The 22,618-nt window shown below is 37.6% G+C and overlaps 1 protein-coding gene across 5 annotated transcripts in view; it reads right to left on the bottom strand.

Moving 5' to 3' along the window:
• Nucleotides 1–22,618, bottom strand: part of BBS9 (Bardet-Biedl syndrome 9) — a 510,510-nt gene that overhangs the window by 4,507 nt on the left and 483,385 nt on the right. For 3 of the 5 annotated variants that reach the window (XM_050783267.1, XM_050783266.1, XM_050783268.1), the window contains one exon: nt 13,480–13,590. In XM_050783267.1, the coding sequence (XP_050639224.1) occupies nt 13,480–13,590 (111 nt within the window). Of the gene's footprint in view, nt 1–12,827; nt 13,265–13,479; nt 13,591–22,618 lie in introns of those variants that run through there. The other 2 variants (XM_050783270.1, XM_050783269.1) reach the window with 1 other exon arrangement.

The following is a 22,618-nucleotide window of genomic DNA, read 5'->3' as shown; positions in this document are numbered from 1 at the left end:
ATATTCAAGAGGTTTACTAAACTCCAAACAAGATAAAGCCAAGACATCAAAATCAAACTGCAGAAAACTAAAGACAAAATATATTTAAAGCAGCCAGAGGAAAACAACACATTACCTGTAAAGGAACAATTTGAATTGTCAACTCAAAAATCTATATCCAGCAAAAATATCATTAAGGAATAAAGGTGAAATAAAGACATTCTCAATTGGAGTAAAACTAAAAGAATTTGTTGTCAACAGATCTTCTCTAAAAGAATTACTAAAGGAAATTCTTCAGAAATGAGATAATATCCGAAAGAAACTTGAGGCAGCAGGAATGTAGGGAGAGCAAGAGAAATGGGAAGTATCTTAGTAAAAACAATAGTCCTCTTTTCTCTTGAGTTCTTTAAAATGTTCACAAGCAGAGAACAAAAATTACAACATTCTCAGGTTTTTAAAAATAAACTTTTTTTTTTTAATAGGCTTTAAAGAGCAGTTTTAGGTTCACAGCAAAAACTGAGTGAAAAGTACAGAGTTCCTCTATAACTTCTGCCCCACAAATGTTCCATTCCAGGCACTAATGTATAATAAACCTAATGTTTAGTAGAATGCACCAATGAACCCATCAAGACCTGATGCTTTCTATCTTAGAAAGTTATTAACTATTAATTCAATTTTTAAATACATATAGGCCTATTCAAATTGTCTATTTCTTCTTGTTTGAGTTTCAGCAGATTGTGTCTTTCAAGAAACTGATCCATTTAATTTAGGTTATCAAATTCATGGGCATAGAGTTGTTAACAATATTCTTTTATTATGCTTTTATCATTTATGGGATGTAGTGATGACCATCTTTCATTTTCGATAGCAGTAATTTGTATTCTCTCTTTTAAAATAGTTGGCATGGGCAGAGGCTTACTGACTGTACTGATCTTTTCAAAGAATCATGATTTTCCCTCATTTATTTTCTCTATTTCCTGTTTTCGATTCCATTAATTGCTGCTTTAATTTCTATTTCTTTTTTTTCTACTGCCTGTGGATTTAATTTGCTGCTCTTTTTCACGTTTTCTAAGGTGGAAACAGCATATAGGTTTTAGGCCTTTCTTTTCTAATATATGCATTCCATGCTATAAATTTCCCTCTATAAACTCTTATTGCTGCATGTGCAAATTTTAATTAGTTGTATTTTCATTTTCATTTAGGTGAAAATATTTTTAAAATTTCTCTTGGGATTTCCTCTTTGATGTACGTGTTACTTTACAGTGCATTGTTTAATATCCAAGTATTCTGAGATTTTGTAGCCATCTTTCCGTCACTGGTTTCTACTTTAATTCCATTGTGTTCTAAGAGTAGACACTGTAAGATTTTTGTTTTATGGCCTACAATGTGGTGTATCTTGGTAAATGTTCCATATAAGCTTGAGAAGAATGTGTATTCTGCTGTTGTTTCATGGAATCATTGATAGATGTCAATTATATCCAGTGATTGATGGTGTTGTTGAATTCAACTATCCTTACTGATTTTCTGCCTACTATATCTTTCCATTTCGGATGGAGGGGTGGTAGGTCTCCAATTATAATAGTGATTCATCTATTTTCTCCTTGAATTTCTATCAGTTTTTGCCTCACATATTTTGACGTACTGTTAGGTGCACATGTTACAAATGGTTATGACTTCTTGGAGAACTGATCTCTTCATCATCATGTAAGGCCCCTCTTTATCCCTGATAACTTACCTTTCTCTGAAGTCTTTGTCTGAAATTAATACATCTACTTCTGCTTTCTTTTGATTAGTGTTATGGTATATCTTTCTCCATTCCCTTCTCTTTTAATCTATATGTGTCTTTATATTTAAAATGATTTTCTTGTTAACAAGACATAGTTGGGTCTTTTTTTTTGATTCATTATGACAATCTATCTTTTAGATGTATCTATCTTTTAGGTGTATTTAGATCATTAGCATTTAAAGTGATTATTGATCACAGTTGTGCATCAATGGATGATGGGGATAAAGAAAATATTGTGTGTGTGTGTGTGTGTGTGTGTGTGTGTGTGTGTGTGTGTGTGTGTATTATGGAATACTACTCATTTACTAAAAAAAGAATGAAATCATGTCTTTTTTGCAATACTGAATGAGCTGGAGGCCATTATCTCAAGTGACATAACCCAGAAACAGAAAGTCAAATACCACATGCCCTCACTTACAAGCAAAAGCTAAATATGTGTACACATGGACATAGCAAGTGGAATAATCGACATTGGCGACTCCAAAAGGTGGAAGGTTGGGAGAGGGGTGAGGGATGAAAAATTATACATGGGATACAGTGTACACTATTTGGGTGATGGTTACACTAAAAGTCCAGACTTCATTCACTATGCAATATATCCATGTAACAAAATTGCACTTTACTCCCTAAATCTATAAAAATAAAAAAGAAAAGATAAAAAGTAAAAATTAAAATGAAAAAATCCCAAAGTGACTATTAATATAACTGGATTAAGATCTATCATATTTGTTACTGTTTTCTATTTCTTGCCTCCCCCCTGTTTTTGTTCCTATTTTTCTCTTTCACTCTTTTTCTTCCTTTTGAGGTTTCATTGAGTATTTTATATGATTCCATTCTCTATCCTTTCTTTATATATATATTATATAAAGTTATATAACATACATGTAACTTTTTAGTGGTTGCTGTAGTATATCTACAATATACATTTACAACTAATCCAAGTCCACTTTCAAATAACACTATACTTTTTCATAGGTAGTGCAAATACCTTATAACAACAAAATAATCCTAATTCTTCCATCCCATCTCTTGTATCATTGTTGTCATTCATTTCACTACATGTGTGTATATATATATTCAATATATATTTCATTTCACTTATACATATATATTTTAAATACATTGTTTATTATTTTGAAGAAACCATTATCTGTTAGATAAATCAAAACTAAGAAAGATACAAATTTTTATTTTACTTTCACTTACTCTTTCTCTGATGCGCTTCTTTATGTAGATCCAAATTTCTAACCTATATTATTTGCCTGTTCTCTGAATCACTTCTTTTAACATTTCTTGCAAGGCTGGTCTGCTGACAACAAATTCCCTCAGTTTTGTTTGTCCGAGAAAGTCTTTATTTCCCTTTCATTTTTGAAGGAGCATTTTGCAGGGTGCAGAGCTCTAGGCTAGTGAGTTTTTCTTTCAGCACTAAATACTTCACTCTTCTTTCTTAGTTTCTGAGAAGTGGATAGGATTCTTTTCTCCTTAATAGGTAGGGTTTTCCCCCTCTAGCCTCTTTCAAGAATTTTCTTTATCTCTGATTTTCTGCAGTTTGAAACTCATATACCTATGTGTGGATTTTTAGTATTTACCCACTTTGATGTTCTCTGAACTTCCTGGCTCTGTGATTTGGTGCCTGACATTAATTTGAAAACATTCTCAGTCATTATTGCTTCAAATATTTGTTTCTTTTCTCTTTCTGGTATTCCCATTATGTGTAAGTTACATCTCTGTAGATATCTAACACATCTTTGGATATTTGGTCCGGTTTTTTTTCTTTGCTTTTCTGTTTGGGAAGTTTCTATTGACATATCTTCAAGCTCAGAAATTTTTTCCTCAGCCATGTCCAGTCTACCAATGAGCCCATCAAAGGTATCTTCATTTCTTTTACAGTGATCTCTAGCATTTCTTCTTAATTCTTTCTTAGAATTTTCATCACTCTGTTTACATTGCCCATTTGTTCTTGCATGCTGTTTATCTGATCTAGTGCAGAAACCTTAATATATTAGAGTTGTTTTAAATTCCCATTCTGATAATTCTACGCCATATCTGACTGTGGTTCTGATGCTTGAAATGTCTTTTCAAACTGCATTTTTGACTGTTTAGTATGCCTTGTAAGTTTTTCTTGGCAGCTGGATATGATGTACTAGGTAAAAAGAACCATGGTAAATAGGCCTTTAGTAATGTGATGGTAAGGTTGTGGGGCAGGGGAGGGCACAGAAGGCATTCTGTAGTCCTATGATTAGGTCTCAGTGTTGTAGTCAGCCTGCATCTGAACTGCAAACTTCACAAGTCCTCAGCTTCCCACCTCCACTCCTTTGGTCAAACAGGATTGACTGTGTGGACTGACATCAGGTATTTCTTGTCTTTCAAGTTGGTTAGGCTCTGTTAAAACTCCAATAGTTTATGCTCTGGAAAATAGTTTCACTTGAAGGAAGGCCTTGTTAAGAAGAACAGGATGCTCTGGCATATTCCAAAATGGTCTGATTTCCTCTCCCACTGTTGGAAACACGAAAGGATTTTCCTTAAATATTCACTTGAGAACATGGTCAAGCTCCTGAAGAGACAACTCACGCAAGTGTGGAGGCTCCCTTATGACTGGGTCTCCTGGAGTTTTTAACTCTCAGACCTGTCCACTCTGGGCCTCCAGGAATTAGTTAACTATACTTCAGGTTTTCTTGCCCTGATACTAGTTCCCATGGAGGTTTCTGCTCTTGGGTTTCTGCTGCAATAACATGTGATTCTCTGTATGCACCTGTATTTTTCTCCAAACCACAGGGCAGTGGTTTGCCCTCTGACCTCATTTCTCTGACAGATAAGAAGTGTTATTGGTTTTTTCAGGTTTTCCCTTGTTAGGACAGACTGACATTTTCCAAGCTCCTTGTATCTGGGACCAGGTAAGTAGAGATGGAATTTTAAAAAATGTATGTAGATATAATATACAAGAAACTACAATATAAAGAGGGTGGGTAATGGGAACCATAAGGCAAATGTCAGCAGAATTCACCTGTAAAGTCATGTGTCACGTTATTGCATTTTTGTGTGGCAAGGTTAACTTCTGATATTTTTAATTGTTACAGGATTATTCAAGTTTTCACTTTCTTGTTTAGTCAATTTAAAACTGTATTTTAAAAAGAATAACCATTTCATTAAAGTTTTTGTATTTACTGGCATAAAGTTGTTCAACACAGAATTTAGCAGAAACTATCAATGTGAAAGCTGGTTTGGCACAGGCTGACCTCTCAGGATTTCTGCTTTCATGCTTTTCATGACAGTTCAGCATATCATAAAAAGGCGTATTTACTGTATTTTCCCAGCATTCAATTGTGTCAACTGGTAGATTTAGTCATGGCATACAGCCGGCCATGCAGAAAGAGTGTATGGTTGTTCCTTCTTAAATTAGGACATAAGTCTTCAAAGCCTGAGAAACACTTTACTCTATACTAATGTATTCTTCAACTAGACTAATGGTAGAAGCCCAAGCCTTGGTGTTATTCATGATATGTCTTTCTCTGTAATATAATGAACCCTGGACTGGGAATGAGAAGCCTTGGCTTCTTGCCCAGGTCACCTATTTTTTTCATTGCTGGGCCACTTTAAGGGAATAGTATATACTCTGATCCTACACTTTTCCATCTGTAACTTGGGATGCTAATTATTATTTTATTAATTTTTATTTTTTTACATGTATGTTGCAAACATAGTGAGGTTGTTGTGAGGATCAAAAAATATCAACTTAAGTTAATGAGGTTTTTGTCACTTTATACAAGGTATTATTTTTCTGTGTGGCACTACACTAAATGGGATGTATACAAGTCATATTTTCAATTCCAACCCTCCCCTCACGGCCTGCCAACTCTTATCCAAGCCATCCTGATGTATAGCCAGTCTGAAAAAAACCCTGTACCACAGTATACATTCTGCACAACATTATGGAGAAGTGAAAATATACAAATTTTGAAGTGATAAGTAAAAGAGCACTACGGGAATTTCATGGTTATAAAAGATAGTAATCAAGGAGAATTCACAATTGCTCTTCCAACTACTAAGGAACAACAGTCTTACATTTTTGGGTTCTTTCAAGTATTTGAAGCCCTTTGATTTCCAGAACAATATTTCGAGGATGGTGCCACAGGTGGGACAAGCTCCCCACTTTGCAAATGAAAAAAATAAGAGCTTGGAGATGCTAAACTACATCTTCTAGCTCCCTTTCCTAATTAGTTTCTTCTAAAGTTGAGTTTTTATCATCTTGTATTGCAACTGTCCATTTTCTTCTCTGTTCCCCCACTGAACTGAAAGTTCTTTAAGGACAAGATCCATGTTTTATTGTTCTTTGGAGCCACAGTTCCCAGTACAATGTCTGAAAACAATTTAATTTTGTTGTTGAATGAATAGATCTCTATTTAGTGCATATAAAAATGAGGTGAAGAGAGGCTAAGTGACTGACACAGATCAGAAAGCACCTTTTCAAGAGGACCAGGCCTAAAATTGAGACCACCTGATTCCTAGTTATAAGGTCTTTTCTCTATATCATATTGTCTCCTCAAAGAAGTGGACTTTGAGTGGCTGTCTAAAAATAGAATGAACCCTGACCAGACGGAGATGAGTAAAGCTTGGAAAAACATCCGGAAGAGGTACTTGGATAATCAGGCAAACAAGACTCCTAGCAGATGATCTTTGATGGGATGAAGGAATAGACTACACAATAGAAGATAAGGGAGAGATGACATAGGCCAGTGCCACTGTAGGGACCAATGAGGTACATGCAAATGATGGGAAGGACTCAAATGAAGGATAAAGACAACTAGGCATCAGAGGAGGTGATGAAATTGGAGAGAAGCCTGGGGAAAAGTACATCACTGTTACTGAAATGGAAAGGGAGGACCAGATCCAGATGGCATTGGTTTTAGAAGTAGGGAATGTGAAGTATATGTGTATGTGTGTATGTGTTTTATGATTTGTTATTGACATTTTGGGGAAAAGTTGAAAATAAATCCCAATTCTCATCCTCTATCAATCCTCATGTGATTAAAGTCTGGAGAATGTTTAATGTTTTCTTTCAGAATTACTTGTTGATTGCTTTTTTTCATTTTTGTGAGCTGCTGAGTGTGAAAGATGAGTATTACACACCATACTTTCCCACAAGGAATGAGTAACTACTTAAATTTTATTCCAAAAGACTTAGTAAAATAAAAGCTTCAGTTTCCTTACTTATGACTAGAGATCTAAAGGAATTTCCTAATTTTCATCATCAAATAAATAAGAAAACAGTTCACTTAAATACAGAGATAATATTAAAGGATTTGGTGAATATTATAGACCTAAATTTCACAAAGTGGTAAGTGACTTGTGTCTGGGCTTAATCAGTACCCTGTTCTAACTGAGAAAATAAAGTTTCTAGATTTTTTTGTTTACATAAAAGAATTTAGTTCCAATTGTTCTTCATATTTAGATGATCTTAATGTTCTTTTGGGAAGCCTGGCACATAGAAGTGAGAGTTCACAGGTGACATCATGAACTTCTCTTTCTGGAACTGGTACCAGATGGAACAAACATGATTACTGTAGCCTGTTAAACAGAATTTCGTCAATTTAATAGCACTTTAAACCTCCTCATTCTCTCCAATCAGATGATCCTGGAGCCAAAGAAGCGGCTGGGCCCTCTTAAATTTGATAGCTTGCTGTTAACTTTTTATCTAAAATCGACCCTTCAGCCAGTTGAGATACAAAACTGACTCGGTCCCCTTTAGGACAACTCATGGAGTGGCTGCTAAGAAATAAGCATTAGTAGAACTGTCCCTGAATGTACAAGGTAAAACATCTCTCCACAAAACCAAGGACACTGAACAGAGAATTGCCATTTTGCTAGTCCATAAAGGTTTGCTGACATTTCTCAGAGAACAATTAATTACTAAAAATGAAAAGTAAAAGTGTACTTACATTTGAGCCCCAAGCTAGGTCAAGGCTCACACTGGCATACTTGAGGAGACCTATAGTATATTTAAGGGAATTTTGAATACTTCCTTACTGCTATGGTTTGAATGTTTGTTCCCTCCAAAAGTTGTGTCAAAATTTAATTGCCATTGTAACAGTATTTAGAGGTGAGACTATTAAGAGGTGATGAGGCCATGGGGGCTCTGCCCTCATGAAGAGATTAATGTCATCATCTTGAAAGTGGGTTATCAAAAGTTGAATTTGGCCTCCTACTCCCTCCTTCTCTCTTGCCCTCTCTTGGCTCTTCTGCCATGTGAGGAACAGCATTGCTTCCTGCCTCTGGAGGATGCAAGGTGCCATCTTGGAAGTGGGAGTTGGGCCGTTACCAGATATCAAACCTTCTGGTGCCTTGATCTTGGACTTCCCAGCTTCCAGAATGCTAAGAAATTAATTTCTGTTCTTTATAAATTACCCAGTCTGTGGTATTCTGTTAGAGCAGTACAGAACTAAGACACTTACAAAACCTGCCCTTTCCACCCTCCACACTCATACTCCTATCCCATACATATTTTGGAGTTATTTCAACATGGAGGAAATTAACAAACCAATAATTTAAAGTGTAGTTTCTATTCTCTCTCTCTCTCTCGTTCGCTCGATCACTCCTGTTATAAACAGATTTACTGTGATGCTAATCAGGCTTTAACTTCAGGGCACTTCCATGCCCAGCTGTATGCTCATATGTTTTTGTACAATTTGAAAAAGATATTTTAATCATGATTGGTGAAAACTATTGTCTCTTCTGGCTGCCTTCCCCTTGTAGCAGGCATTGGAAGGGTGGTGGCCTTGACAATCTGGCTAAGGGGAAGTTGAGTTGGGAAGACATTTAACTTGGGTTAATCGGATATATTTATGTGGCTTACAGACAACTCTGTATATGGTTAAATTACTGAGAGCTGTTCTGCTGGAAGAATGGATTCCAGGAATATCATTACCACCCACTGCTCTCACTTAGCTAGTGTCATAAGAGGAAGGTGTGGAGCAAAATGCTGTATCACTAGATAAGCATGTTCTACGCAGCCTGGCACCAGAAGCATAAATTTGTTGGAGATAAAATATGATTTGAAACATATGAAATCTCATGTTCTGACCATCAGATATGTAAAAGCAGAAGCAGTAAGATTCCAGTTTCACAGACCCCAAGTCAAAGGAGAATGTCTTGTCTGTTAACAATATATTTGATAATTCAGAGTACACAATTACAAACTCATCATAAAATAACATTTTCCCAACTAACTCCTATATAAAATGGATAAAAGTTATTCTATCAACAAGCAAATTATAACAAAAACATTTTCAAATCATACCAAAATTAACTCATTAAGATGAGATGACACATTTGAAAGAGAATAAGCAGACTTTTGGGTTGTCTAATAATCTAGCTAATGAAGAAGAGTAAATCACATGAACATATTCGAAAAATATCTAAATATCTTCTTGCTGATTTGAGATAAAATACTAGTGGTAATGAAGATCATTTCAATGAGGATTTTGATGATAAACTGGCTAATGAGTTGTCAATTTCCACAAAGACCAATGGAACAGAATAGTGAACCCAGCAATAAAGTCACATGCCTACAGCCATTTGATCCTCAACAAAGTCAACAAAAATAAGGAATGGGGAAAGGGATCGCTATACAATAAATGGTGCTAGAATATATAACTAGTCATAGGCAGAAAAATAAAACTAGACCCCTATATTTCATTATATACAAAAATTAACTCAAAATGGATAAAAGATTTAAATGTAAGACCTCAAGCTATAAGAATACTGGAAGAAAACCTAGGAAACATCATTCTGGACATTGGTCTTGGGAAATAACTTATGAGTAAGTCCTCAAAAGCAAATGCAACAAAAACAAAAATTGATAAGTAGGACCTAATTAAACTAAAGAGCTTCTGCATCGTAAAAGACACTATTAACAGAGTAAAAAGACAACCCACTGACTAGGAGAAAATATGTGAAAACTATGCACCCAACAAAGGTCTAATATCCAGAATCTATAAGGAACCTAAACAAATAAACAAGCAAAAAACAAATAATCCCATTTTAAAATGTGCAAAAGACATGAACAGACAAGCATTCAACAAACATGAAAAGATGTTCAACATCAATAATCATCAGAGAAATGCAAATTGAAGTCACAATGAGACACCATCTCACACCAGTCAGAATGGCTATTATGAACAAGTCAAAAAACAACAGCTGGCAAGGCTGCGGGAAAAAGGAAATGCTTGTATACTTTTGCTGGAAATGTAAATTAGTTCAGCCACTGTAGACAGCAGTTTGGAGATTTCTCAAAGAACTTAGAACTATCATTCCACATAGTCATCCCACTACTGAGAATATATCCAAAAGAAAATAAATAATTCTACCAAAAGGCATAGGTACTTATATGTTCATTGCAGCACTATTCACAATAGCAAAGACACAGAATCAACCTAGGTGCCCATTAATGGTGGACTGAATAAAGAAAATGTGGTACATATATACCACAGGATACTATGCAGTTATAAAAAAGATCGTGTTCTTTGCGGCAACATGAATGCAGCTAGAGGGCACTGTCCTAAGCAAATTAATGCCAGAACAGAAAACCAAATACCACATGTTCTCACTTATAAGTGAAAACTAAACAATGGGTACTCATGGACATGAAGACAACAACAATAGACACTGGGGATTACAAGAGGTGGAGAGAGGGGCCAAGGGTTAAAAAATAGCTCTTGGGTACTATGCTTAGTACCTGGGTAATGGAATCAATTGTACCCCAAACCTCAGCACCACCCAATATACCCAGGTAAGAAACTTGCATGTGTACCCCCTGAATTTAAAATAAAAGTTGAAATTATCTTAAAAAAAAAAAGGGAGTTGTCAATTCCATGGCTATTTAAAATGTATCACTGCATAAGAAAAAATTAAAATGCCTTGATAATATAATAACCCTAAAAATCTGCCTGACATTACAAATGATGAGTTGTAAAACTGAAAGAAGCTTTTGCAAACTATCAGTAATTTTTTTACAAAAGTCTGATCAACAATTTCAGAGAAAAAATTACCTTTTAATTCACTGTATACAAGATGAAATTATAAATTGTTGATAATTAAAGAAGTGAATAAGAAATGTGTGCAAGAAAATGCAGACGTATTAAAAAGGTATATCAAGTGGTTAATATAAATATTATATTTGTATAGATTTTGTGATATCTATGGTGATTATCAACTTTTTACAAATGTAAATAAATATTCTAAATAAATGTTCATTTTTGTAACTAATGTTGTATTAGAATTTTTATTCATCTTATTTAAAACCTGAATCCTGTGTTTAAATCAACGTTACCCAAGTACTCATGAACAAAACCATTAAGCGTTGAATTTTTAAGATTCAAATCTCTCTTTAAAGCCAAATTTAAGAAAAAATAGTAGGACAGTCACATCAGCTTCCTCTCAGCATAAACTGAAATGCTAAATTAGGAAGGTCAGACCACAGTCAATGTTCTAAATCACTGGCTTCTCCATTTCTCTATGACTTGTTGACTACTTTTAGGAGATTAGTTGACCTGTTGATATAACAAATATTCACAAAGCAGCGAAAAGAATCCAAGAACAGTTATGTCCAAGGAGTTTGCAAATCTATCCTACCAGGAAAGGAAAACATGACTTCTGAAATACAACAAGTAACAGAGAGATATGCAGAGAGGCATAGAGTTCTCCAGGGATTCTAAAGAGGGGAAGATGACTGCCAAGAAAGGTGATTAGGAGAATCTTAAGAGGAAACAGCGTGACTGTATTCATTTCCCCATTCCATTATAGAAATTATTTAAGGGCCATATAAGAGAGACACAACAAGAGAGAATGCAGTAAATGTTGAAGCAAAATGAAAAGACAAAAATAAGAAGAATACAATAAAGGGCCAGAAAATGGGGCTAAAAGTACAGTCCACGATGCCTTGTCCACTTATTCCAAGAGGACCTCAAATGTGGCTCTTGGTGCAGGGATAAGGTGATAATTTATTCAAAATGAGCCTTAAAGTGAAGGGTTGGGGTCTGAGTTTACAATGAAAATGAAATGATGGCAAACCTGGGAAGTAAGGTGTCTGCAATGTTTTCTCCACATTTCCAGACATTAAGCACTGGGGAATGTTGTTATTCTAACAGGCATATTACTCTGATTAGGCCTTGGCAGTTGAGCTGTACCATAAGTTACATCTTTTCCAGTCCAAAGCAACAAAACCCTTAATGTATGTGATGTCCACATAGCTTCCATAGTTCAGCTGCTAAAGCAGAAAAATAATGCCAGCGAATTCGACACTGCATAAATCACAAGGCCATTGAGAAGACGGCATCCAATAGAATCCACACAGCCTTCTGTTGCTCTTTCAGAACCATCTCTATAATTGTTTCTGTATTTCACTGATTTGTTTGCTTTTTCACATAAAGGACTTAAAGAGAAAACTATAATTTCAGTAAAATTTTATGCCCATGTCATGGTGATAAATGATCATAATGATGTTATTTTGATAATATATCTGCATCTCCTAAAAGAGGATGCTACAAATAATAATACATCCTCTGCAGGTTTTTTTTTTTTGACATTTCACATACAGAAAAACCATGAACAACTTTCCCCTTTGCAGTGAGAGGCATTCCAAAACTGGCAAAGGCATATTTTTATTTAAATAAGTCAGTCTCACAACTGTAATTCGAACTTGAAACTGGCAAAGTTTCTTTCATTTCTTACATAAAAAAACCTTAAATTTTAACTGTAATAAAGTGTGAATCCTTTAATAACCTGGATTGGTGTCACCCAATGGGGTAATGAAAAGGAGATGTTAATGTACTAGCTTCCTGAAAATATTTAAACATTTTCATACAATACTAGAAAACTTACCTTCTTCCATGTTTAGCTTAATAGAACAAATCATATGTAAGTTTCATAGTGGTTCTTTTATTTATAAAATAATCACATTCAAGTCTTACCAGGGAGTAGCAAAGTGTTCAATTCTTTTCCTTTGAAGAAATAATGTAGAGCAATCACTCATAAATCCCTCTAATTATAAATAAAATCCAAGTTATTGTTTGACAATGAGATGCTTTATTAAACTTGATACATTTACTATATAAGAATTCTGTGAAAAAATGGGGTATCAAATTATTTTGGGTCTGAATCTTTGCATTATAAAATCTATCCCAAAACTATGTCATCTCACTGTATTCTGTGACTGTTAGCACACGGATGACCAAAGGCAACTACTTCCTTTCCTGGCAAAACAAGACAAATTTCAGCTGACATCCCCCATGGTGTTACAAGTCCTCTTAGTGATGTAGAAAGTCCCAACCCCCTTCTCTATGCAGTGTCATCTCCAGGAAGGTAAGCTTTAGGGAGCACCTGAGCCAGCCCTATATCTGTGCTTGGCATGAGGTTCACATGGGTTCGGCCTTGAGACGGGCATGTTCCTCTCAACCAAACAACTCTACTTGGATTATTCCGAGACTCCTTGGAGGGGTGAAACTTCTGGAAAAAAAGAAAGTAAGAGAGAAAGAGAGAGAAAAGGTCTGAATAATGACAGGAATACACAAAAGATCAAATTCAGCTGCACCAGTGCTAAGGGGAAGAATGAAGCAATTGGAAAACAAGCAGCTTTGTGGAACACGCTCTGGTATGACAAAAACTGACCAGACTGTCACTGCTTCCGACTTAGTGCTTGTGAAGCCCACCCATTCTCTTACCAGGCCTGGGTGTCTCTGCAGTGAGATGTCTGCGGTTGGTAAACAGTTCTGTAGAGTCTTGTTCTACCGATCTTTCTTCGAGGTCTGACTCTGGGATTGTAGTACAACCACCTAGTGGAAAAATACAAACAGTATTTTAAGCAATGTGTAAGAAAATCTTCCTCTCTACACGGCAAGCATAGCTTAGGAACACACTGATCATAAAGATAATAAATGACGTGACAACAATCTTCAGGAGTGGCCTGAAAAGAATAACCTTAAATGTTTCTTTTTGGTGAGAATACTGGGAATGATTTACTGCCCCTAAAGACATATTATACTGATTATGACTTGGCAACAGCAGCAACAGTACTGTCTTTAAATTTATCCTTTTTAAAGTCAGAAAGGACAAAACCTATAGCATATGTGATATCCAGAATATAAAGGCCCCTCAGCAGGAATTCCCTCTAATAGCAGAGCATCAGAAACTATGAAAGAAGCAAAGCCCATGAACCATGAGGAAAAGAAGGCTTCCCGGAGCAAAGAGAAAGGTTGCTGGTGTTCTGGTACGGTGGTTGTGGTGGCATTTCTCTGGAATTTGATTCTATTCCTGAATCCCAACACCTTACAGCACAGACACAAACACTTCATAATTCAACAGCAAAGTCATGAACTGCATTGTGGAAGGTTTCAATCCAAAGGTGACTTGAGGATGAGCTGGCGCTGTTGTGCTTTTGAAGTACTGGGTATAACTCATTTGACTTTATCCACCAAAATCTTGTATGGGAAACTCACAATCATGAGAGAATTTCCTGACTACATCTGCAACTCGATTTGACTGATTTGCCATCATTTCCTGGAAATGTACTAACATGTTGTATACTGTACATGCTTTTTTCCAAAGCCATTCTTCTTGTTAATGAAGTGTGATTTCTTTTTCTGAGGCTTCTCACACACAGAGTCCAAAGCCTCAGCCCTCAAGTTTGGTTTTATGCATGAGGGGGTTTATGAAGCTCACAACATTCTGAGGAAAGAGAGGGTATCAGCAGCACTGATTTCAAAACCACATCATTCAAATGAGACGGAAGTGGCAAGATCCCAGGTTTCAAGGAAAACACACCTTACTATCCACGCCTCTGCATCAACTCTGAAACAGAAATCAGTGCTAAGGGAAATGACAGAAACGCATTTCCACACTCATAAAATAAGAATTAGAGCTATCCTCCAAGATTCCCTGAATAGAAAACATTAGAATTATCCATCAATGCAATGGAACTTGCCCAGTAATACCCAAAAATGACAAGGGCCTTATCCAGAAGGAGAACCAGGCTTATTTTTAATCTCTCCAAAGCCTGTAGATCACAGTAACCAGAACTATCATTATTGAGTACTTTCTAAGGGCTAGAAATCCTGCCCATATTATCTCATTTAATTCCTACACACTATACCATGAAATAGATATTATTATTGTTATTCTCATTTTATAAGAAAACTGAGGTCTCAATGAGATTCAGTAACTTGCCAATGTCACAGAGCTCCAGTCTGGTCACATGGTGGGGCTGAGACCTTTGGAGAGGCCCCAAAAGCCAGTTCCTTTCCTCTCCTTCTTTACACTCATCCAACTGAGAAAAAAGGCAAAGGATACACGTGGTGGTGGCAGGGGCTGGGGGGAGACCTGGAAGACTAATGACAGGGAAGCGCAGAAAGAAGGGATGTGCTCCCTGCTGAACAGAACCCTGGAAAAAAAAAAAAGGCAGAAAAGTCACTTCTCCATCTGTGAGACAGAGGGAGGTAGGGGAGGCCAGGAGTGCTGTACTCATGCAGCTGCTTTCACACACAAGACAACTCCAGGAGGGAGGAAGAGACGAGCCAACAGATGAGAGCGAGTTTGATGAGCAGTTAAAACACCTGCCACGTGCTTGGGGAGAGGCAGGTCTCCACTGATAAATTAGTGTCCCTTTCATTCCAGCTGACTCAGTATTTTGACAAAACAGAAATAGAAGACTTCCTAGTTATCTATCCTGTGGGCTCAAAAGGAAAAGCCAGTTGCTATAGATTATCAACAATAAATGTAATCTCCTCTCTTCTCTTTGCCTTGTCCTGCATACAGAGATGGCAAGGTGCCCTGCCCTGGTGCTCTAACCCTCAGGTGCTATAGTGGGCACAGATTGCATGCACCTCCTCAGACTTCACACCCACAGCAGGGCACCTTGGCATGGGAATGCCACCCACCTTTCTTTCTTTTTTTTTTTTGAGGTGGAGTTTCACTCTTGTTGCCCAGGCTGGAATGCAATGGCATGAACTCGGCTCACCGCAACCTCCGTCTCCCGGGTTCAAGCAATTATCCTGCCTCAGCCTCCTGAGTAGCTGGGATTACAGGCATGCACCACCATGCCTGGCTAATTTTGTACTTTTAGTAGAGATGGGGGTTCTCCATGTTGGTCAGGTTGGTCTCGAACTTCCAACCTCAGATGATCCGCTTGCCCCAGCCTCCCAAAGTGCTGGGATTACAGGTGTGAGCCACCGTGCCTGGCGCCACCCCCTTTCTTTGGATGCCTCCTGTAGCCAGACTGTCCAACTGCACACCCAGAGTGTCTGCCACTTCCAGCTTGGAAAGAACAATGGTGGTGGGCTCTGGCATCCTGCCCAGCAAGTGTATTATAGGAAAAGAAAAGAAGCCAAAGCTGAGCAGAGAATTCTCCCTGGGCCCCCACCAACCAGGAATATGCTAGATGATTAGTTCTCTTTTGCAGGACTCCAAAAAAAGGCTGTGTGCTGCGTAGCTGCACCTGCTCACCATCTTCATGGCTCCTGGAAAGAGGCACTCCCAGATGTAGGCAGCACCACTCTGCATGACCTCATATATTCCCTTGGTTGCTGCCCTTTGTCCCCACCCTCCCTTCCCTGGGTTTGTGTTCTCAAACAGCCATCACTTTAGTCCTTGCCCCAGGCTCTGTCCTCTTGAGAAAATCACTGATACTGGGAGTAGTTCTATAGTAAAAAGTAGGTCTTCACAATGGAATTTTGAAGTTAGACTGGCCACCCATCTGTAAGCACTAGGTGTTCCATAGCTGGAGGTGAACGGGATGGTAATAGCCCCTGGTGTGCAATTACTTATGCTTTCACCCATGCTGAACTAGGATGATGTGCACGCAGAGGTCAAGACACTGGGAGATCAAGGGGCTATGGCATGGAAACATGTAATCATAAGGATTTCAGATGCTGCTTCTGATGACTGAGTATCTCGCAAAAAGAAAATGGTAGCTCATGGGCTAATGGGCAATGGGAGGCAAATCCACAAATTCAGGAGGCCTCTTTGGCCTTGCTCATGTAATGAGATCATCACATCAGCCAAACAGGAATCACCTGGGAGCCTGTCAGAAATGCAGAATCTCAGGCCCCATCCCCACATCTACTAAATTAACATCTGTTAAGAAACAACAGATGAGTATATCTGATACTTTTCCTAGGAAAAAATATATATTTGTTAAAAATTTAAGGGCAAGAAATAAAAGAATACAGATAAAATATAAAACTTCCAAACAAACTGAAACTCTCTGAGGTCATCCATGGAAATGAAGTCTGGGTTCCATGGACGCCAGATGAAGTACCCTTGGCTTAGAGTCCATCTCATAAAAGGAGAAGGGGAAGCTGCAGCTGGAGGAAGTCATCCAAACACAATGGCAAGTGTGACACAAATAAGCCCGCAGGCAAGGACAAGCAGAACTGCAGGCTTCTGGCCTGAAAATCAGGCAAGCGTCTCGCCTCGAGGAGGGCAAGGGACTTCAAATCCCATGGACCTACTGTGTGCTGAGCACTCTACCTTGCATTTTCAGTACAGTAACTCACTCCATCCTCAAATAACACTGTCACAAAGGGCTCAGTGCCCTCATTTCGCAAGGGTAAATGTATTGATAGCAATGTGTGCTTTTCTTCTATTGGCCCTCCCCCTGCCCCTTTTCCTACAATGTTACCCTAGGCCATTTTGTGCCCCCTCGCCTCCAGGGAAGTTTGTAATGGGGACCCCATTAATAAAAGTAGCCTGGAAATACTTTTCTTTCCAGCTTTGGTTTTCCATAGCCAGGGCTCCCTGAAGAGATGGAACTGAGAGAGTGAGAGACAGCTGGTACCAGGGTTGCCTCAGAGGCAGCAGCCTATAGCCCAAGGTAACAAGACATCATCCAGAGATGGAGGCATGGGACACAGAAGGACTGGGCACCAGAAGCCCCAGCCTTGGCCAGAGGGAGCCCTGGAGTTGACTCCACTGATGGCTCAGGCAATGAGGCTGTGGGTAGCTACTGTGTCCTCATTTTCTGAGCCCCATGTATAAGCCTCCCTGGATGCAGTGGGGTGTGGCAAGGGTGGGCAATAATAACAGAGACTGAATTCCCTACCCTCTTGTTATTAAAGAAAATACAAATTTTACATTTCTTGCATCTCTGACTTAGCTATGCAGAGTCAGTTTCAATTTATTAAATAAAACCAAGAGATTATGTTATTTGCTAAGGCTTACACAAGTTTCTATACCACTGCAACCCAGCTCTCCATATATTACAGTGACGCTTCTAAAAAAAAACTTGCTTTTCAAATTTCCAATCTATCTAAACCAATACTTTTGTAAAATGTAACAGAAATGAATAAAAAAAAAACTAGTAGAAAAATTAAATGAATAAGACATCAGCTTTCACCTTTTAGAATTAGGTTCAACAGTTGTAAAAACACCCTTTCAATTGTTACAAAAGTTTCTCAACACTTTGTGAATGTCAGGTAACAAAAAGTTTGCAGACAGAGGCCAGTCTTTCAGCCATACTTTGAGTAGCACTAACTATAAGACATGGTCTAACTTAATAAATGTGGTATGTAGAATTAGGGTTAAAAATAATAATACAGCAAATTCCTATTTATCTAAGGTTCAAATACCAGCAAACTCCTTGTGGCAACAAAATGGGCTTTCACAACCTATGTTCATTCTTTCTAGTCATACATCTAGTGACTAGATATGGCAGCTCTCTCTCTAGTGGTCATGGTGTTCAGAACAATCTCCCTCTCCCACCAATGCAGGATATCTAGGTTCCCCTCACCACTGCTAGGTGGAATATAATTAAGGGAAGCTGGCATCTTGAGTCAGAAATCTAGATGCATTTCCACAATGGAATATTGCTGTTAGACATAATAGTTTTATTATAGAGCCCTATTACAATTAAGTTATTGCTTTAAAAACTTTTCTGGACTAATCTGGAAACCTAACTCATGTGAAATTATATAATATGAAGCATATATAATGAATTTTGAACAATCAGCATAGAACCATTTGGAACAAAACTGTTTGTAAGAACAAAACTGTTAATAAATTGGAGACTACATCAATGGATGTTAAAAAGGATGTGTTTGAGGCACTTTATTATGGGGCCTATGACTGAACTGCTGACAATCAAATTATGTATATGGCCCTTTGTGTTAACTAAACTTTGCTGTAAAAATTTGACTTTTCCACATTGATAACATATTCATACATATAGCAATCATTAGCCAGCCAAAAATTTATTTAAGTAGAAAAATCTCACTTAAAACTTCGAACAAATAGGAGTTTGCCCTATATTTATAAAGATAACACAACTCTAGGATTTTTAGGGATTTCTAGCTATCCTCTAACCTGTTTCCACATTCAAAAGCAAATTATAAAATGGCTGCACTTCCTCCTCAAAAAGTGGTACATATTTTGTCAGCAGGTGAATTACACTAAGATATTTCTATCCATTGTCAGAAAAAACAAACAAAAAACAACAACGAAAGGAGCTTAGGCCCTCTCTGCAGGTTGCTATTGTAGAGTTAACTGGAAGAGGTAGAGTTCAAAGGTTAAGATAGGAAGTGAAGCAGAAACAAATGTGACTGTCATCTAGAATACCGGAGATCAAAATTGGAATGCAAAGTAAGCAGTGGTATGCTGGTAAATGTAGAACAGCTGGCTTTCCAGGAAAAAAGAGGAAAGCGCCAATCTATAGTGTTTACTCATCTCTGCGGGACGAATACTCCCACTATGGCCAATTTCAAATAACCAGAATGACATCACCAAATGTACAGCTTGGCAGAGATGTGTAGTAGCACAGTATTATCTAGTATTTTCACCATACAGATTTATAGATGTAAATAACCTCAAGAGAATACATAATAGTAAAACATAGTAAAATAATTAGGAAGGAAAAGTTTTGAGTTTGTATTATCTTTGTTTTTATATAATTTATTTCATTGTAAGTTTATACAATTTTTAAGAATGCCTATATATTTAACAACGGACTCACAAAATTTCTAAAAATTCAGCAATTGGTTCTCACCAGCTAGCGCAAGCCGGTTCTAGCACTGACAGTGGGGATGGTATAGGGAGGTTAAGGTTATGCTTTGAAGTCTGGATTCATGGCTCCACATTGACGAGTTAAGTGACCTTCTTGAGCAAGTTATTTCACTAAAATCAGTCTCAGTTTCTGCATCTTCTAAGAGACTAACATAGCTCTGCTTCATAAGGGAGAGAGATGAATGTGCACAGTGCCCGGCACATTGAAACACAACTAAGTCCTAACTATTTTCAGGCCAAAGGCAGGAACACCAAAAGAAGAGTAGGGTAAACAGGTCAAGATAAAGTCCCTAAGGTGGGGGTTTGGCAGGGAAGGTTTCAAACAAACTGATATATCCCTGGGGCCAAAGACAGCTCTCCAGCAAATAGAAAAGTGCCTGATAACCTTAACCAGGTGGCCACCTCGGGAGTTGGCTAATCTGTTTTACTCAAGCCCTGCCTAATATCTCTCCTGCTACTTGATCTGCTGGGTTCCAAAATTTGATTCTACCCCAGGTGAATCAGGCCTCCTAGCTGAGCCTCCTTGCCTCAAAACCTACTTTGTAATTCAAATAGCCTAAACCAGGCGGTTGGCCAGATAGTAAATATTTTTTAGGCTCTGCGGGCCATCTGGTCTCTGGTGCCACTATTCCATTTTGCTGTCATAGTGCAAAAGCAGTCATAGTCAATACATAAATGTGAATGAGCACTGGCAGTGTTCCAATAAAACTTTATTTACTAAAACAGGTGTTGGGCCAGGTTTGGCCTCTGGGCCATAAGTAGTTTGGCAACCCTGGTCTAATTTGAGGATCATGGAAAGCTTCTCTGCATACAGTATCATAATTTTCAAAGTTCCTAGAGGCATTTAACACTGCCAGATGTCTTATCTTACAATATTACTATGAGAATATCCTATAGTGTTATTATCATAAGTTTAAAAGCATAGTTTTTGTCCAACTGTGACAAATGTTCTTTCTTGTTGGGTAACAAAAAAAAGTTTTTCTCTAACAGATTTTACTTTTTAGAATAGTTTCAGATGTGCAGAAAAATTTAGCAGATAGTACAGAGAATTGCTACATATCCTCTGCATAGTTTCCCCTATTTATTAATATTTTTCATTAGTGTGGTACATGTGTTACAACTAATGAACCAATATTGATACATTATTATTAACTAAAGTCCATAGTTTATTCAGATTTTTTCATTTTTACTTAACATTCTTTGTCTTTTTCAGGATGCTATCCAGAATATTTCATAACATTCATTGTCACGTCTCCTTTGGCTCTTCTTGGTCGTGATAATTTCTCAGACTCTGTTTTCGATAGCCTTGACAGTTTTGAGGAGTACTAGTCAGGTATATTGCATGATGCTTTTCTATTGGAATTTGTCTGATGTTCTTCTTATCATTACACTGGGGAATTTCTTAAAGAAGGTTGTTTTTTTTCCCATAAACTCTTAGAGTTTCCAATATTTTACAATTGTCTCCAGGAGTTTCTCTCTTCCTCTATCAAAAGTGAAGCCAAGTGGGCAGTGAATGGAGAGGCCCCTGAAGGATGGAAGGCAAAGCACAAGGCTTAAGTCTTGGATGGTGGAGTTCAAGTTATCACAGTAGTGGACTAAGCTGCACCTAACTGTAGGACCCGAGGCAGGTCATCAGTTGCCCCATCTTTAAACAGGGCGTGATGTTGAGGCTGACTGTGAGCATGCCATGAGATCATGTAAACCCAGCATCACGCTCAGCACACTGTGCATTTTATCACCTCCTGCCTTCTATTTTTTTTTTTTTGTATACATGCACTTTCTGCACCATTTTTTTGTGGAATCAAAGAACTGTAGCTTTAGGTTTAATGACTTTCATGTAGTACATATCAAGACAGAGGCTCAGAGAGGGGAACTGATGCCGCAAATGTCCCAGAGTTAGCGCAGTTTCCCCTCCTTCCTATCGCACTAGGGCTTTCTCAATAACATTTCTCTTTTTTTGTCCAGGAAGATCTTAATGGATTTGCTTGTGAGTTGGCTGTCCTAACTAGTCCTTCCTTTCAATGATACAGAAAATCCAGAGGCCTGGCAAGCTGTTCTGTGGGTATATTTGAAGACTTTGCTGGTTTATTTTCTTATAATAGTGACCTTTGTAATAAACTGGGTATTGGATGAGAGTGTTCCATTCCCTCATAGAAGAGAAGATCTTTTCTTCTGTTTTCTTCATATATTTAAGAGGAATCAGACAAGGAGACACTTTTAGAGAATCACAAATGACCACAGACCTTGTTCTGACTTGCCAAAGAATCTTCTGTTTGTATGACCTGAATTGCCACTAAGAATTAAAAACAGCAGAAACCTCAAAAATATACACCAGTGACATTTTTCTTTTGATCATGATTTACTTGATGGATAAAGCGTTTTTTTGAGATTTCATTTCAATGGTTTATAATTCATGTGCAGTGTGAGGAATGGGCCCTTTGAAAAGAACATCACACTATCTTAAATATGAAGCTTCCCTCAGACTCAGAGACTCTCTATAAATATATTCATTTGAAGAAATTTTACTGTGTGTGTGTGTGTGAGACACAGAGAGACAGAGAGAACTGGAGAAAAATTTTGTACTCCCATTCTGTACGTTGCCTATTCACTCTGTGTGTGTGTGTGTGTGTGTGTGTGTGAGAGAGAGAGAGAGAGAGATGATTCATATATATGCACATAGGTACACAGACATGTATAAATTTTCTGATAATTCTCTACTCTGTTAGTTTTTCCAGTTATTTCAAATATTTTTTTTCTAGCCCAAGGAGAATGTAAGCTATAAAAAGCCAGGCATCTGCTGTATGCTTGTGT

The sequence above is a fragment of the Macaca thibetana genome, chromosome 3, assembly GCF_024542745.1.
Source record: "Macaca thibetana thibetana isolate TM-01 chromosome 3, ASM2454274v1, whole genome shotgun sequence".
In the NCBI taxonomy this organism is placed as follows: domain Eukaryota; kingdom Metazoa; phylum Chordata; class Mammalia; order Primates; family Cercopithecidae; genus Macaca; species Macaca thibetana.
The sequence above is the reverse complement of the archived record's forward strand: the minus strand, read 5'-3'. Positions and strand labels throughout refer to the sequence as shown.